The 16,583-nt window shown below is 45.8% G+C and overlaps 1 protein-coding gene across 2 annotated transcripts in view; it reads right to left on the minus strand.

Annotated features, from left to right (window-relative positions):
- The window catches only part of MLF1 (myeloid leukemia factor 1), a 51,622-nt gene extending 40,286 nt beyond the window's left edge, over window positions 1–11,336 (minus strand). For both annotated transcript variants that reach the window (XM_027875960.1, XM_027875959.1), the window contains exon 1: window positions 11,213–11,336. In XM_027875960.1, coding sequence (XP_027731761.1) covers window positions 11,213–11,259 — 47 coding nt within the window. In that variant the 5' untranslated portion in view covers window positions 11,260–11,336. The remainder of the gene's footprint in view (window positions 1–11,212) is intronic.
- Between the last annotated feature and the right edge of the window lie 5,247 nt (window positions 11,337–16,583).

Raw genomic sequence — 16,583 nt, forward strand, 5'->3', positions numbered from 1 at the left:
GAAATAGTTTTCCATCATCCAAAGCAGTTCCAAATCTGTCCTACTCAGATGAAGGCCAGCTTTAATTCAGGTCCAAATGTGATAAACACCTCTAGAGCTGACAGCATGTTGGCAAGGGCTTATTTTCACAAGGTGAAGGGGAAAAACCCTAAGGACCAAATGAAATAGATTTTCTGAGTATAAGATGACCCTTAAAACTCCAGGACTCCATTTTTCCAGACTCACCTCACCCCCAAAGGTTTACTTTTACAATCATATAGTCTTTCATTAGTAAACATGCTATTATTTCACAAGGGGACTAAAACAAAATAAAGCAATGGCTGCTAAGTGAGGACTTATCTTGGCCCCAGTGCATCATTCTCATCCACAACCATCCCTCTGAACAAACCTTCCCTGACCTTGGTCACCCCCAGGAAAAAACCTGCTTGCCCCATGACTTTCTCAGACCACTTTCTCCTTTGAACTTTTTTCTGCCCTGTTTTTTGTAGGGTCTTACCTTCCCCAAGGCTGCCTCACCAGCCCCTAATACATTTATTTCATATACAGTCACAAGCCCACTTAAAATACTTGTGCAACTGAACAGCAGTCACTGATAATGTAGTTTTCTGTTACTTCAAAAAATTCCCATCACTTGTGACTGACTGATGTGGGAGACAGACCGCCACAGGTCCACAACAGGGAGTTCCCAACATTCCTCCCCTCACAGAGCCCCTCTAAAATCTCCAGGCTGGTCCTGGATCAGGAGACACACAGACCATTAGCAGGTAAAGTCTGCCTGCACTGACCTGCTCATCCACTGGCTCTCAGGGTGGACGACTGCTCTGGGTGTCTCTACAATGGAACTTTGACAAGGGCTCCTTCCTACCTGGACAACATTATCGGTTCACGGTCTTTGTTTCTCTGCTTTGACAAAATGTTAACAAAACAAATATCAACACGATGCTACTATAATGTATGGAAGAATAGAAGTAAAGAAAGCGAGAAACAAAGGCTTCAGTGTAGCTGAAAGAAGCTTTATGCCTACACATCAGCAATGCTTTCTGTGAGAAAACCAGAAGGTGATGGACATTGGAAGTGCCAAGGTCTCACTTAAACAGGCAGAAAACAGCTTGTGACTGATGTGAGAGCGTTCCTATCTTGATGCAAGACAGGCACAGACCAAAATTCATACAAAGCCAGAAAATGAAAATTATAAAAAGGGGTCGCATACAATCAAAACAATTCTAACCTGATCTACTGGTGGAGCAGATAGAGTGCCATGCCTGGAGTCAGCAAGGTTCATCTTTGTGAGTTCAAATCTGGCCTCAAACACTTACTAGCTGTGTGACCCTGGGCAAGTCACTTCACCCTGTTTGCCTCAGTTTCCTCATCTGTCAAATGAGCTGGAGAAGGAAATAGAAAACCACTTCAGTATCTCTGCCAAGAAAACCCCAAATGGGGTTGCAAAGAGTTAGGCACAACTGAAATGACTGAACAACAACAAAAACTGGAAGTGTCTGGGGGCCACTGACACCAATGATAAAATTTTATACAGTAGTTTAATTAATAATATAAAGAAACAGAAATAAACAATATAAATCAACAATGACACTAAAAGGGCCTAAAATTCCCATAGTCAGCAAACTGTCGACAAGGAGAGAAGCAGGTAGATAAGTCAAAGGGAACACCACTACTTTGGATGGTGGAAGAGTATCTATCGAGTATTGCATCACAAGGTCCTATTTGGATTCACACAGCTACATGAGATCCCTCAGATGAGGAAACTGGGGCCTGAAAGCTGAACTGATTTGCTTAAGGTCCAGCAATAGTAAATAGCAGGGCCACATTGCCAATCCCAAGTCCACCACCTCCAGATCCAGCCTTCTTCCAGAGAACAAAAATGGTGGAGGGAACAAACAGTAGAAAGACTGGTTAGCAAAAGTCCTACAAAGAACAAAACGGTGAGGATGCGTGTCTGTAGGAGGGCAGCTGAGGGCTACCCCAAGAGGAAGGGTAACCTATGGGCCCCTGCAGAAAGTCACTGCCCAAAGGGGAAACGGGCTGGTCACCAAGGTCAGGAATCCTGGCGACCTCAGGAGAACTCAAAGAAGTCCTCGCAGCACCCCAGCACTCTGGTGGAATCCAGTGGGCAGATTCATGGGAGGATGTGGGTGGGGGCGGTCCGAGATAAGGAGGCATGGATAGACTGTAGTTTATGGGATGGGTGGATCCAGCAGTGGTGGGGGAAGCAGACAAGTGCAGGATTAGGGGCTGCCACATTCAACAATTATTTTTACCTCGGAGGGACCAAGAATTCAAACCATATTTAAGACCAAAGAATTTACATTTTTAAAAAATCAGTTCCTTAAATTATTCTGAAATTTAGATAACTGAATAGTGGTTGTAAATAAACTAAATGAATGATGCATCTTCTGAGTGGCTGAAACGCAGGCATTACTGACACCATGGGAGACAGGACCTGTAGTACTCATGGGTCCCAAAACGGCGGACCAAGATACAAGAGACTATTTTGGGAGCACTGGGATTCGAGGAGAGACCCCTTATAAAACCGTGAATGTGACCCAGAAATTAAACTCATGTCCTTAGTATGACCCATGTTAATGTAACTCATTGGAAAACTTTTATTATTGGAGTAGGTATCCCTAAGATTCTTTTCAGATCAGTACTGGGTTACTAACTAGGCAGCATTTCATCAACTGTGGTGTCTCTACACCAAGCTTTGAAGGTGCCAAACCAGGTCAACTACCGTCTCCAACAAGCTTCAGGGGGGCGCTCTATTATTGCTAGGATTCAATATAAACCCTCATTTAAAGCCCTTCATGCTACCTTTCTGGTCTTGTTCTACATTACACCCCTCATCCTCCCTTCTTTACTCTTCATCTGTGTCCTATCATGTCCTGGCTTTGCCCACAGTCCCCGACACCTGGAATGCACCCCACCCCAACGCAGTCTCCTTTAGGATTCAGTTGATGCTCTACAGACTATAAAGTATTACGAGAGAAAAAGAAAAAAAACACTGCATATAAACAAATAGTAGCGAGGTGTGTGGTCTACAAACTCTTCCAAGGCTTTGAGCCTGTCAAGAAGATTTCCCTGAACGCTTATCAAGCACTCGACTTCTGTACCTCAAACAGAACTGTGATCACCAGTCAGGGGAGCCCGCTCCAGGGTGCCACAGATCACAAACATCTGGGCGCTCGAATGCGGCCAGCTCCTCCCAGACTGGCATCCCTGGCCTTTGATGCCCTTTCCCAAAGCTGACTGAAAGCGCCCTCACGCTCCAGGGGAGTTTCGAGAGTGCCCGGAGCTGGTATTTTTTGAGCTTCCTCGTTCTCCTAAATGACCCCTTCAATCTCTCCGAACTTGACTTTCTCATCTGACTCAAACAAAGCCTTAACATCTCACAATCAAGGTTTTCCAGATTCAATAGTGTACAGCCTCCTCCAGAAATACCCACCCCAGTGATGCAAAGGCCCAACACCTCATACCATACCTCACACAGAGGCTCCTTACATAGTCATCTCCCAAATGGCCCTTCAATTTCTATTTAGTTGATCTATAGTAGATAATCATTCCTAGAGTTACAGTCCAGAGGCAGCTAGGAAGCGGAGCAGATAGCATACCGGACTTGTGAGTCAGGAAGACCTAAGTTCAAATCTCACCTTAGACACTTACTAGCTGTGTGATCCTGGGCAAGTTACTTCACCTTTACCTGCCTCAGTTTCCTCATCTGTAAAATAAAGATAATAATAGCACCTTCCTCCCAGGGTTGTTGTGAGATCAAATGAGATATGTGTTTTCTGTAAAGTGCTTGTAAAGTGTAAATGCTAGCTATAGTGATTGTTATTTTAAAGTGTGCATTTAACGGTAAGAACACTAAAGCAGATGAAACAAAACGACTGATGATCTCACTGAGGCTTTTCCCATTCCCACAGAAGTGCCTAAAATCCTGAGATGAAGAGTTCAAATCAAGACAAAGGAAGGAGGGTTCCAGGAAGAGTCCCTTGTCTATTCTGACACCCGCTCCACATGTTGCTGCTTCGATATCTTTTTTTAAAAGAATGTTTTCATTTTTCTCAATTAGAGGTAAAGACAGTCTTTAACATTCTTTTTTATAATTTCCAGTTTTATGTCCTCTTCTTCTCTTTTCTCCCTCCCCTCTCATTGAGAAAGCAAGCATTTTGATAGAGCTCATATGTGTACAGTCATGCAAAACATATTTCTCTTAGCCAGGTTGCAAAAGAGAATACAGACCAAAATATAAAGCCCAAGAAAAATAAAGTTTGAAAAGGCTGCTTCTATCTGCATTCAGACTCCATCAGTTCCTTCTCTGGAGGTGGACAGAATTTTTCATCACGAGTCTTTTGGAATTGTCTTGGACCCCTGCATTGCTGATAACAACTAAGTTATTCCCAGCTGGTCACTGCACAATGTTCTCCTGGTTCTGCTCATTTCACTTTGCATCAGTGCATGTAAGTCTTCCCAGCCTTTTCTGAAATCATCCTGCTCATCATTTCTTATGACACAGCAGTATTCCATAACAATCAGATACCACAACTTGTTCTTTTTCTTTGATTTCTTTGGGATACAGACCTAGTAGTGATATTACTGGGTCAAAGGGTATGCACAGTTTTATAGCCCTTTGGACATAGTTCCAAATTGCTCTCCAGAATGGTTGCATCAGTTCACAACTCCACCAACAGTGCATTAGTGTTGCAATTTTCCCACAATCCCTCCAACATTTATTTATCATTTCCCTGTTTTGTCATTTTAGCCAATCTGACAGATGCAAGGTGGTACCTCAGAGTTGTTTTAATTTGCATTTCGCTAATTAACAGTGAGAGCATTTTTTCATATAACTATAGATATCTTAGGGGCAACTAAATGGCACAGCAGATAGAGCACTGGGCCTGCAGTCAGGAGAACCTGAGTTCAAATCTGGCCTTACTCAGACACTTAGTAGCTGTGTGACTCTGGGCAGGTCACTTTATCCTGTTTGCCTCAGTTTCCTCATGTGTAAAATGAGCTGGATAAGAAAATGGCAAACTACTTCAGAATCTTTGCCAAGCAAACCCCAAATGAGGTCATAAAGAGTCTTTCTCTGTTCATATCCTTTGACCATTGGTAAATGTCTTGGATTCTTATAAATTTGACTCAGGTTTTCCATATACTTGAGAAATGAGGCCTTTATCAGAGATACTTGCTGTAAAAAGTTCTCCCCCAGTTTCCTGCTTTCCTTCTAATCTTGGCTGTATTGGTTTTGTTTGTGTAAACCTTTTTTAATTTAATGTAATCAGAATCATCCATTTTACATCCTATAATGCTCTCTAGCTCGTTTGGTCAAAATTTCTTCCCTTATTCACAGATCTGACAAATAAAGTAATCAATGCTCCCCTAATGTGCTTACAATATCACCCTTTATTTCTAACTCATGTAGCCATTTTGACCTTATCTTGGTATACGGTGCGAAATGTTGGTCCACACCTAGTTTATGCCAAACTACTTTCCGGTTTTCCCAACAGTTTTTGTCAAATGGTGAATTCTTTTCCCAAAAGCTTGGATCTTTGCGTTTATCAAACACTAGATTATTATGGCCATTTACTACTGTGTATTATGTACCTAATCCATTCCACTAATCCACCACTCTATTTCTTAGTCAGTAACAGTGTTTTGATGATGGCCACTTTGTAATACAGTTTGAGATCTGGTACTGCTAGGTCACCTTTATTCACGTTTTTTTTTTTATTTATTCCCTTGATATTCCTGATCTTTTGTATTTCCAGGTGAATTTTGTTATTATTTTTTCTAGCTCCATAAAATATGTTTTTGGTAGTTTGATTGGTATGGCACTGAATAAGTAAATTAATTTAGGCAGAATGTAATTTTATTAGGCTCAGGCTATACATGAACAATTAATATTTCTCCAACTGTTTAAATCTGACAATGTGTGAAAAGTGTTCTATAATTGAGTTCATTTCTAATCCAGTGAGTAAAGCACAGTAATTCTCCATCAACACCCAGAAAAAGAGAAATGGAGGCAGTTTGAATTGAAAGCTGATGGCAGGAGGGGAATAAAACAGTCAGAAGACCTTGACTGGAAAGAAGAATGGAGATGAGCCAATGTAATAGTAAAGGAAGTAGCCAATGAATGCAGACCATTGAGAATCAGGGTTATTTCATTTTTTACAAAGTCCATTCATTATTCCTTTCAACTCAAAGGGTGATTTTTTTTAAAATAGAAAAACCACATAATTTGAAATTATTTTCAATTCAACTTTAGGACAGGAAAAAAAAATCACTCATTTTTACCTGCTTTCCAGTCAAATATGTAAATGGCATGAGGGCTGTCTGCTTATTTTGCACACACAGCAGACACCAAATCTGTGTGTACTTGAGTGTGTGCACGAGCACACACCCCACACTAACCCAGACTGCTTGCTGGAAAACAACAAACATTGGGCACAAAAAGTCTGGCTTCAGGATCTGTCTGAAGCATTCAGGAAGATACTCATTGGGGCCCTGGAGGGAGTTCAACAAGTGACTCCCCAGAACAGCTGCTGGGAGAAAGAGACTCTTATGATGCTTCTCTTATTCCAAACATTAATCCTATTTCATGGAAGCCAAGACACTCTTGGCGGTGGGAGAGGCTATTTTTAGTTTTTGGAAATTAATCTAATCTGAGATCTTTCCTCACATGAGAAGTGATAAGAGGTGACTTGTACTATTAGGCCCACTTATATTTTCTTCTTAAAAATTCACCACTCCAAGTGGACACTACTCACTTGCTTCTTATGCCATTCAAGAAGTGTGATTCCTGTGGCTACAAAATCACCACAACCATGCCTCATTCAGTGTGGCATGTGATGCCCCAATTGTCTCGTATTACATTTAAGCACGGAGGGCCGAGGGAGGGAAGAAGGCTGCAAACAATGAATACATTTCTCTTCTTGCCCAAATGGCTCCCTGACAAATAACCAGTGTGAACCTCCCCATCCATAAGATGGTTAGTGTCAGCATAGGACCCTGAGTTTTCTCTGTTAGACTTCTTACAGTACCTCAGAAATGCTTGGGAAAACAATGCTAACAGTGCTCTAAGGAGCACCTGAAGGGCCTTTTCCAAATGAGCTGGCCCATGCCATCGACTACCCCACTTTAAAGAATCTTTTTAAAGTCAGTATATGTAATATCTGGAAACGGACCTCATTTTCTCCAGGTTGTTCTGAATGAGTATGGAAATAAAACTAATATAGGAGGGGTGGGAGGGAATAAAACTACTATGTGCCAAACATCGTGCTAAGTAAGGGCTTTACAAGTATTTCATTTTATTTACATATACACACATGCCAAATATCAAAATATATCAAATATATATATAACATATAGAATATAAGTTTATATTTTAGATAGAAAAAAGTTCATTGTTCAGTCATTTTAGTAGTGTCTGACTCTTTGTGATCTCAACTCAGGTTTTCTTGGCAAAGATACTGGAGATGTTTGCCATTTACTCTTCCATCTCATTTTCCAGATGAGGAAACTGAGGCAAACAGGGTGAAGTGACTTGCCCAGGGTCACGCACCTAGTAAGTGTCTGGGGACAGATCTGAACTCAGGAAGATAAGTCTCACTCCAGGCCCAGCACTCTATCTACTGTGCCTACCTAGCTGTCCTATTAGAAACAAGTAGCTTTTTCTAAAAGAGAAATTATTTTATATACAATATGGATTTCCCAGACCTACTCAAGCTACCTTCACCACAGAGCATGAGGAAAGTGACAGAACATTTCCTCACAAGCAATGCACATACTCTCAACACTAAAAATTTACGTACATGTATGTACAGATGGACGTACATCTAGACAGATGTCTGAGAACTCTAGAGACAGCAGCAAGCAGCTAATTAAGGTCTCTGTTAATTTATCTAACAAGATAATTTTCTTTTCACGTTCTCCACTCTTACAATGCAACATCCATGAGTCTTACCATCAATGCTCCTCCCATGTTAGAATCAGTGCCAGCCTTCCTTGCGGAGTACTCTCCGTCTTAATTCAAACAGCTACTGAAAAGGTCAAAGCAGAACCCTGTAACATCTGTATCTCCCCAGCCTGCTAAAGACTGTGATGTGTGGTTGCAAACACAAGCTTCCACGAGACTTGCCAAGTTCCTGTTCCTGAGTCTTTCATCTCTACTACGTGAACCCCAGTCGGAGGGAGCATCAGGTCACCTCTGCAGCCCGGCCTCTGTACCATTCAGCAGGCTCATGGCTCCTGTTCCTGGGGCACCTCTTTTCTGCCCATCCTAAAGTCGCTCATATGTGTGGCAGCAATACCATCTAGTGCCTTCAAAAGCATAAGGTCCTTTATAAACCTTTTTCCTTTGAGGCAGATACCAAAAGTAGATTAAGCTGATTAATATTTCTTCTAAAAAATATCTTCTTTGAAAGGTTAGCCATCATTTTTCACTCTCTCTACCTGTGAACGGAGCATTTCTTGAAAAACAGCCAAGTGACTTGTCTTCAAAAAAGAAAGTAACTGCACACCATTAAGAACCAACATTTTAGTGTTTATGGTTTCAGTCAAAATACTCTCATATCTATTAATGAGTTTCAACAACGTCTATAATTCTAAGACAAATTTGTATTAAGTCCTCTTCTCAATTAACTTTTGATACATGAAGTAAGAAGTATCCATTAGGAAAAAACTGTACCCTACATATACAAACAAATTAGGCCTGAGACAGAAAAATCTTTTAAAATGTTCACTCACTGAATAAGCAATCATTGATGAAACATTAGCCAGCAGATGACTTTATTATTGGGCTTTACAAAAGTGGTACTCAGAAGTCAGAAAATAAAAATAAAGTAACCTAGTCTGCATTACTAAAAACTGGCAATATAATCTAATTCACACAGTTACTGCTCTGTCTTATGAGGAGCATCCCTGATAGCACTTTACCTAAGATTTTTGCCTGCCTGAAATTTCCAGCTTCCTCCTTGCAGGTTTTCGGAAAGCACAGAGAATGGAGGACCGTTTCGGTCTGGTACAGCAGCGGGAAGATTACCTTTTGTGGAACCTTGGCTGGACTAAACAGGCACCAAGGCTCCTTCTGATTCTCAAATTCTGGGGTTCTGGGATATCTGATTATTTCTGACTTTGTAAAACAATTTATCAAAGTATCAAATGCAAGGTAATCTTTCACTTATTTGGGAAGTTGTTTTTTTTTTTTCCGCCATCACTTATTATAATTTCTTTCCAGGTCTCTTTCATGCTATAAAAAAACCCTAAACAATTTACTATATTGCTGTTGACAACATAGGAAGAAGCACAAAATACATGACTCAAAATATTTTGTTTTCTTGGCAAATGGGGTTTAATTAAATAACCAGCTCTGACTGATAGATTATACTGGAGTATCCATTCATCTTAGCCTATCAAAGGTCCATTTGCTGAGCCTGCTTAACTCCCCTCAGACATTCAGTCAATTTTCAGACCTTCCCCATAGCCTTAACATAGCCGGTCAGTTGGGAGATTAGAGCTGAATACTCCCCCTTCAACAGCAGTGAGAATACTGTGTTATGCAATTGGCAGTGACGTGAATGAACTGCCTTCCCTCCCTCCATATGTGATTCTTCTCACAGAATAATGGATTTTCAAAATTGGAAGCCACCTAAATTTGTGGCAATTCACATATTCTGTAAGTTTGAAACAGCTTCCTATTTAAGGGAGATCAAATAGTAGCCTAAAAGGTTACTCCCAATATATAGTAGCACAAAGCATATACTCTGCGTAATTATCATTAATTGTGGATTGACAGCAATAATTGTGGTGATTTTCTGAGACTCATTTGTATGGTTTTAAATGTTACCCTAGTTCTGTCTGCCTGTGAAGAGTTACCTCCGACGTTAACGATGGTGCATATGAGAGAAAAGATGAACAACCCACGACCCAGCAAGCCCTTGAGAAGGTGAAGACCACCCTCGGCTGCTCCTTGTCGCTGACTGTTGGCAGCCAGGCCCGAGTTCTAATGCCGCTTCGGCTGGGTCACTGAGAGTGGGCACTGCTCCCAAAGGCCAGGTCTGTGTGTGGTGGGCACCCCGGCCCGGAGGTGATCAAGAGCTTAGCTTGAAATGCCTGGTCAAGCCCCCTGACCCCCATCGTGCTGAGGTCACCACCTCTATGCAGTGACTTCTTTAATGACCCAGATGATCAGTTTTGTCCTGCTTTTCAGCACCTGTCAGAAGTCACCGAAGGCCCTTAAAAAACAAACACGGCCCAAATAAAGATATCTTGGGCGGACAGCCAACCCAAGAGCTCTAAAAGCGTCCCATGCCACGACGACCTATTCTGGGAACCCTTCGGCCCATTCTGATAACGGCACAAAAATAAACTTGTCTGGTCCCTAAGATCCCCTACTGACCCAAAACTCTTAAAGGGGATTCCCAGGTCCTGAGCATGACCATGGGCCGGGGTCCCAAGAGCATGGGGTCTGAGGGGAGGCTGGGGAGGGGGCCGGGCTCATCCTGGCCATAAGCCAAGCCTGGCCTCTGAGTGACCCCTGGGGCGGCTGGGGGAGGGGTGGGGCACACTGGCCCTCCCGGTGTCCTGTTCACCAGCCTTGGTCAGCGGGGCTTTCCGGGTGGTCCCCCATTCAGCCGGCTGCCCCCAGGGGCAGGGGCTCTCATCCTGGAGCTCCCTCGGCTCGGCGCCAGTCTCCCAGAGGACGCTTAATAAGTGCTTGGTGACAAGCACTCGCCTGCCCGCCCGAGAGGCTAACAGCGGCCCGGGGTGCGGATTCGGCTGGGCCACGGGCTCTCAAAGCTGGGGGGCGGCGGGGACATTAAGGAACAACGACTGTCCAGCAGCTTCGGCCTCTGGGCGCTGGCCGGCCCTCGGAGAGGGGGGGGTTCAGGGAGCTTCGAATTCAAATCTGGCCTTAGATCCTCCTCCCGGGGAAACTGAGGCTGGGCTCCTTCCCAACTTTGGAGCAAACACCCGGCGCTTAATAAGCGCTCCAATAACTGGTTCCGGTCGGGGGGAGGGTCCGGGACTTCGAAAAGGAGAATTTCCTGAAGCCCCCCCACCCCGGGCCGTGACCTTGGCGCCAAGCGGGGTCACTCGGGACGGATCAGGGCGACAAGACCCCCCCCCCCACCCGCGGCCCGGACCAAGCCCGTCCTGGGACAGGCGCTAAACCGAGGCACGCCCCTCCCCCACTCACGAGAAGAAGGGGTCTTCCTCGAAGCTGCTCCACGACGAGCCGAACATCGTGGCGTGGCTCCCTGGGCGCGGGGGGACGCAGGCAGACTGGAACCTCGCTGGACCCGCGGCAGCGGACCCGCAGCTCGCCTCCTCCCGGCCGGGACTGAGGCGCCCGGCCTCCCTCCGGCCAGGGCACCGCGGGGGCAGGCGGCGGGGCCGCGCGCGCGCGAGAGACACAGGCCGCGGCTCCCGATTGGGCGCCGCGGCGCGAGCCCCGCCCCCGCCGCCATGGCAACGCGGGCAACACAAACCGCGGCGGGGCGGGGCCGGGGCGCGTGGCGGCCTCCCACGGAGCGGCCGCGTGCTGAGCGCTCCAGGGGGCCTCGCGGGATCCTCCGAGTCCGTTGGGCCAGATAATAACAATAACAACAGCTCACGTTCTTACCCCGCTTACTGTGTGGGGGGCGCTGTGCGAAGCGCTTCTCACGGTCACGACCTCAATTGCTCCCCACAACACTTTGAGGAAGGGACTATTATCCTCGTTTTACAGAGGAGGAAACTGAGGCAGGCAGACGAAAGTGACCAGCCCAGGGTCACCCAGGCGGGCGTTGAACCCCGGCCTCTACGCCAGGCCCTGTCCTAGATAACCTCGGCCAAGGAGCCCACGGAGGCTCAGGGAGAGGTCCCTCGGTCGAGGTGACCTCTCTGGTCAGTGATGGAGCTCGCACTCGGTCCCCCCATGAGGCCCCCGGACTCTTCTGCAATCTCAGCCTGGCTTCAGAGGGCGAGTCGGGGGTCTGGAAGGCCCGCCCGGGCCGGGTCAAGGCAGCGGCCGCCTTGGCCGCCCAGGACTCACTTAGCACGTGGGCATGAAAGGTGCCTGGGGGCTCAGGGGGGCAAGTGGCTCTTCATCGGGGGCTGCCGGGGCCGGAGGGGAGGCCGTCCGGCTTGGGGGGGGCCCATGGAGGGGAGGCCGTCCGGCTTGGGGGGGCCCAGGGGGGGGGGGCCGTCCGGCTGGGGGGGGCCCATGGGGCGGAGGAAGGATGGAGCCTGAACGCTGGCCCCCGAGGCTGGCCACCTCCTGGCCACCCGGGCCCTGGGCAGCTGGCCGGGGACGAGGCCTGGCCTGGAGGTGCTCACCGGGGTATTTTTAGAGCCTGAAATCCAAGCTCAGCCACGTGCCTCTGCCTCCCCAGACCGGCTCCGTTTAGCCCCGGTCCCGGAGGTAGAGCCAGGTTTCACCGGCCCAGTTTAAGAGAGCCCTGAGACAGAACAATCCTTCCCTTCTCTGCCCAGGTCCTAGCAAGAAAACTCTGGGGACATGTCCAGATCCAATGAACGCTGGAGCCATGGAGTAAACAAGGCTGCCCCTACTAAAAACATTTTTTTTTTTACAGAAAATGAATATTTCCTCATCAAGCATCACCGAGGACAAGATGGCACTTTTTTTAAAGCCTCAAAATGAGACAATGTCCCCAATCAGTAATAATTGGCAACATTTGCACAAAGTTTGTGTCAAAGGAAGGGGATGAGTATTAAGTGCCTGTGACGTGCCAGGCACTGTGCTAGGCACTTTTTACAAATACTATCTCCCTGAAAAACAGGTGCTGTCCTTATCCCCATTTTATAGTTGAGGAAAGGGAGGCCGAAAAAGGGTCAGTGACTTGCCTACATTTGAATTCAAGTGTTCCAGACGACAGGCTCTAACCCCTGCTCCACCGAGCTACCTCAAGTCATTTTTGAGAAAGTCGCTTTTGAAAAATGAGAGAAAGTTAATGTGTTTTTTTTTTCTCTTTTATCCAAGGGAAAACTTGGATCTCTCTTTGTAAAACATCTCCCAGTATTGGGTACTCATACAGGCTACAGATTCTCATTATCTTAATGTAGTGGAACTGACAATATTCATTTTTTTGGTATTCTTAGAGTTCCATGGTGTTCAATTTTCTTAGAATTGTTAGTTTTCTTCACGTTTTGGAGCAGACCTGTGGCTGCTCCTTGTAGGGAGGCCCAGGGAAGGAGCTTACCTTACCAGGCAGTGGCCTGGGGCCTTTTTGAGGTGGTTACTTGCCCAGGGTCAAGCAAGCCAGTAGGAATCATAGGTGGGATTTGAATTCAGGTCTTTCTGACTCTAAGGCCAATTCGATACCTGCAGGCCCAGGTTACTGGAATGTTTTTACTGCTCATTCCTGGCCTCTCACCACTGACATTTTGTAAGCCTCCTAAGTGTGAGCTCTTCTTATCATAAACTGGGGGTTTGGGGAGGGGGTGCTGTGAGCCTGTGGTTTTATCTGTTAATGTGTGGAGCCGGTTCCTAGGAGCCGCAAGAGGCAGAGCCAATTGGGAAATGTCCAGTGTGAGTATTTATTCTTCAGCAATCTGCAAATGCTACAACCCAAGCTCGGTTTATTGGTCTGAGAAAGTGAACAGAATGCGGTAATGACGCATGTTCGACAGAAATGTGTGTCCCGGGGGCACATTTTGGCCCGGCTGGTCGTTAAACATTAACCTGTCCACCCTGAGGCTCCTCCCCACCCTGCAGGGTAGGACAGCATGGGCTCTTGAAGAGAGCTGCCTTGGCTGGTGGGTGCCCTAGGAATGCACCCCAGTACCAGCTCCCCAGCCAGCCTAAGGACTCCTCCTCAACATAGGATTAGGGACCAGAATCAGTTACAGAATGTTTCCATGGGCTCCAAATCCATAGACCCTTCCATGACAAATAATGTCTTTTCAGACACAGGAGTGGAAATTGGATCAAATGCACACACTCCTCAGTCCCCTTATGCAGTAATAATGAGGATAACAACTTCCAGGTTCACAAAACACTTTATACATATACATATTATACACACATACATATACACACATATATGATTCTTACACAGAGCAAAGCAAGTGCTATTACTTCGCCAGTTTTACAGGTGAGGAAAATGAGGTGGATTCAGGTTCAGTGAACTGACCAGTTATCGCACAGCTAGTTGACATCAGAGACAGAATTTGAACTCAGGTCTTCCCGATTCCAAATCTAGCATTCTCTCCACTTTGCCACCTGGCTCCCCACATTGGTTAAGGTCATTAGCTATTTTCAAAGTTTTATTTGGGATTTTTTCCTAAATGCAAAGTTTGTAACTCCAATCTGGATTCCTCACTGAATCATAAACTTTGTTGTTCGGACCAGATTAAAATGTAATTGGGAAATATTTAACAAAATAAATAAAAATACAACAGAATGCAGATGATGTTAATCTGTGCTTTTCTAAGTCATCCTTGCGGCTGGTGGTTTAGTAGCCCCTGTTTCTATTTATAGAGTTTGACCCCACTGGTTTAGACCATGGATCAAATAACCAAGGCAGTATCACTAACTTATTGGAAGGTAAAGTATCTGAGAGGAAACAGACGGCTTCCAGAGGGCTAAATTTGTGGAGCTAGTCATGGAGGAATCGCAAAGTCTGAATCCTCCAGTGGCTGTGAGGCGCCAAGGTTCACAGTCATCCCACCATTGCTGGGGAGAACACGGACTTTGAAAGTCGGGAGTTTTCTGCAGGAACAGCTTAGGATCACAGTTTCTCCAAAGGCAATACAGCCTACTGTCTCTCCCTCTTTCAGTCAACAAGCTTCCTTGGGACTTACCGTGCACCAGCCACTGCACTAAGAACTGAGAATATAGAGCAGACGGACCCAGACTGAAAGGAGTCGTTCAGTCCTGGGCACGTGGCCTGGTTCATCCAGGGAGCCTGGCCAAGATCCCACTTCCCGTCAGAGTCTGGACAATGCCCATTCTCCATTTCTCCTGGGGGGGGGGGTTTCCTGTGTGCACAGTTAAGATAAATTCTTTTTTTTTTTTTTTTACTTTTTAGGCAATTGAGGTTAAGTGACTTGCCCAGGGTCACACAGCTAGTAAGTGTCAAGTGTTTGGTCTAAAGCCGGATTTGAAGTCGGGTCCTCCTGTCTTCAGGGCCGGTGCTCTATATACTGCGCCACCTAGCTGCCCGCAGTGCAAATTCTTTTGAGTAGCTATGGATCTTATTAAAGAGAAGTGGGGGCAGCTAGGTGGCACGGTGGATAGAGCATCAGCCCTGGGTTCCAGAGGACCTGAGTTCAAATCCAGCCTCAGACACATAACACTCACTAGCTGTGTGACCCTGGACAAGTCACTTAACCCCATTGCCAGGCCCCCTCCCAAAAAAAAAGAGACGTGCAAGTGACCCAAAGGGCATTGGAGAGATGCCTGGGCAGCCTATCTAGCCATGGGGAAGTCGAGCTAGGCTTGGAGTCAGAAAGACCCGACTTCAAATCCAGCCTTAGACACTTCCTATCTGTGAGATCCTGGGCAAGTCACTTAGTTTCTGTCTGCCTCAACTGCAAAATGGGAGTATTACTTTTACCTACCTCTCATGGTTTTTGTGAGGATCAAATGAGTGCTTAGCACAGTGCCTGGCACATTTGTTGTTGTTTAGTTGTTTTCAGTTGTGTATGACTCTTTATGACCCTATTTGGGGTTTTCAAGGCAAAGATTCTGCAGTGGTTTGCCATTTCCTTCTCCAGCTCATTTTACACAGGAAGAAACTGAGGCAAACAGGGTTAAGTGACTTCCCAGGGTCACACAGCTAGTAAGCATCTGAGGCCAGATTTGAACTTGGGAAGAGGAGTCTTCCTGACCCCAGGCCTGGCATTCAATCCCCTGTGCCACCTAGCTGCCCTTGTCTGGCACATAGTAGACAATAAATGATTATTCCCTCTATCTCCTAAATCTAACCCAACTCTTATGAATCTGTGACTTCTTTGAACTAAAGCAGAGGGAGGTTTGTGGAACCTAGACAATGGAAGACACAGTGACCACGGTAACAAAAACAAACTGACCCCTGAAGAGCTGAGAAGGCACACGTCCTCATGGATGTGCAATACTGCAAACCCTTCAGTCAGTCCATGTGGTCCATGGTTTTGCTAAATTCCACTCTTCTTTTAAAGAATTATTGTAATGCATGGCTTGCTGGACATGAAGGTGATGTTCAGAAATTATTTAAAATTCTTTTTAAAAAATCCCTTTTGCTGGAGTCCACTCCTGTAAAGTCTTCCCCCAGTGCCTTCCTGTGTCATGTAGGTGACCCAGAGACTTCAAAGGTTGGGCCAGGGAAGCACCAGCCCTGTCGGGGTCTTGAGGGCCCACCCTTCCAGGAGAAAAAGTGATCCTAACCCTCAAAAAGATGAAGGAAATAGAGGCCAGAATGTCTTCTCTAAAGAAAAGAAAGGGAGCAGGAAAGGGAAAGGAAGGGAATTAATCTTTAAAAACCAGACCATGATCCACACCCAGAGACAAAACTACAGAGTCTGAAAGCAGATGGAAGCGTGCTATTTGCTCTCCTTTTCCTTTGTTGTTTTGTTTTACAGCTTCA

This window comes from Vombatus ursinus, unplaced genomic scaffold (assembly GCF_900497805.2).
Source record: "Vombatus ursinus unplaced genomic scaffold, bare-nosed wombat genome assembly UNPS02014810.1, whole genome shotgun sequence".
Classification (NCBI taxonomy): domain Eukaryota; kingdom Metazoa; phylum Chordata; class Mammalia; order Diprotodontia; family Vombatidae; genus Vombatus; species Vombatus ursinus.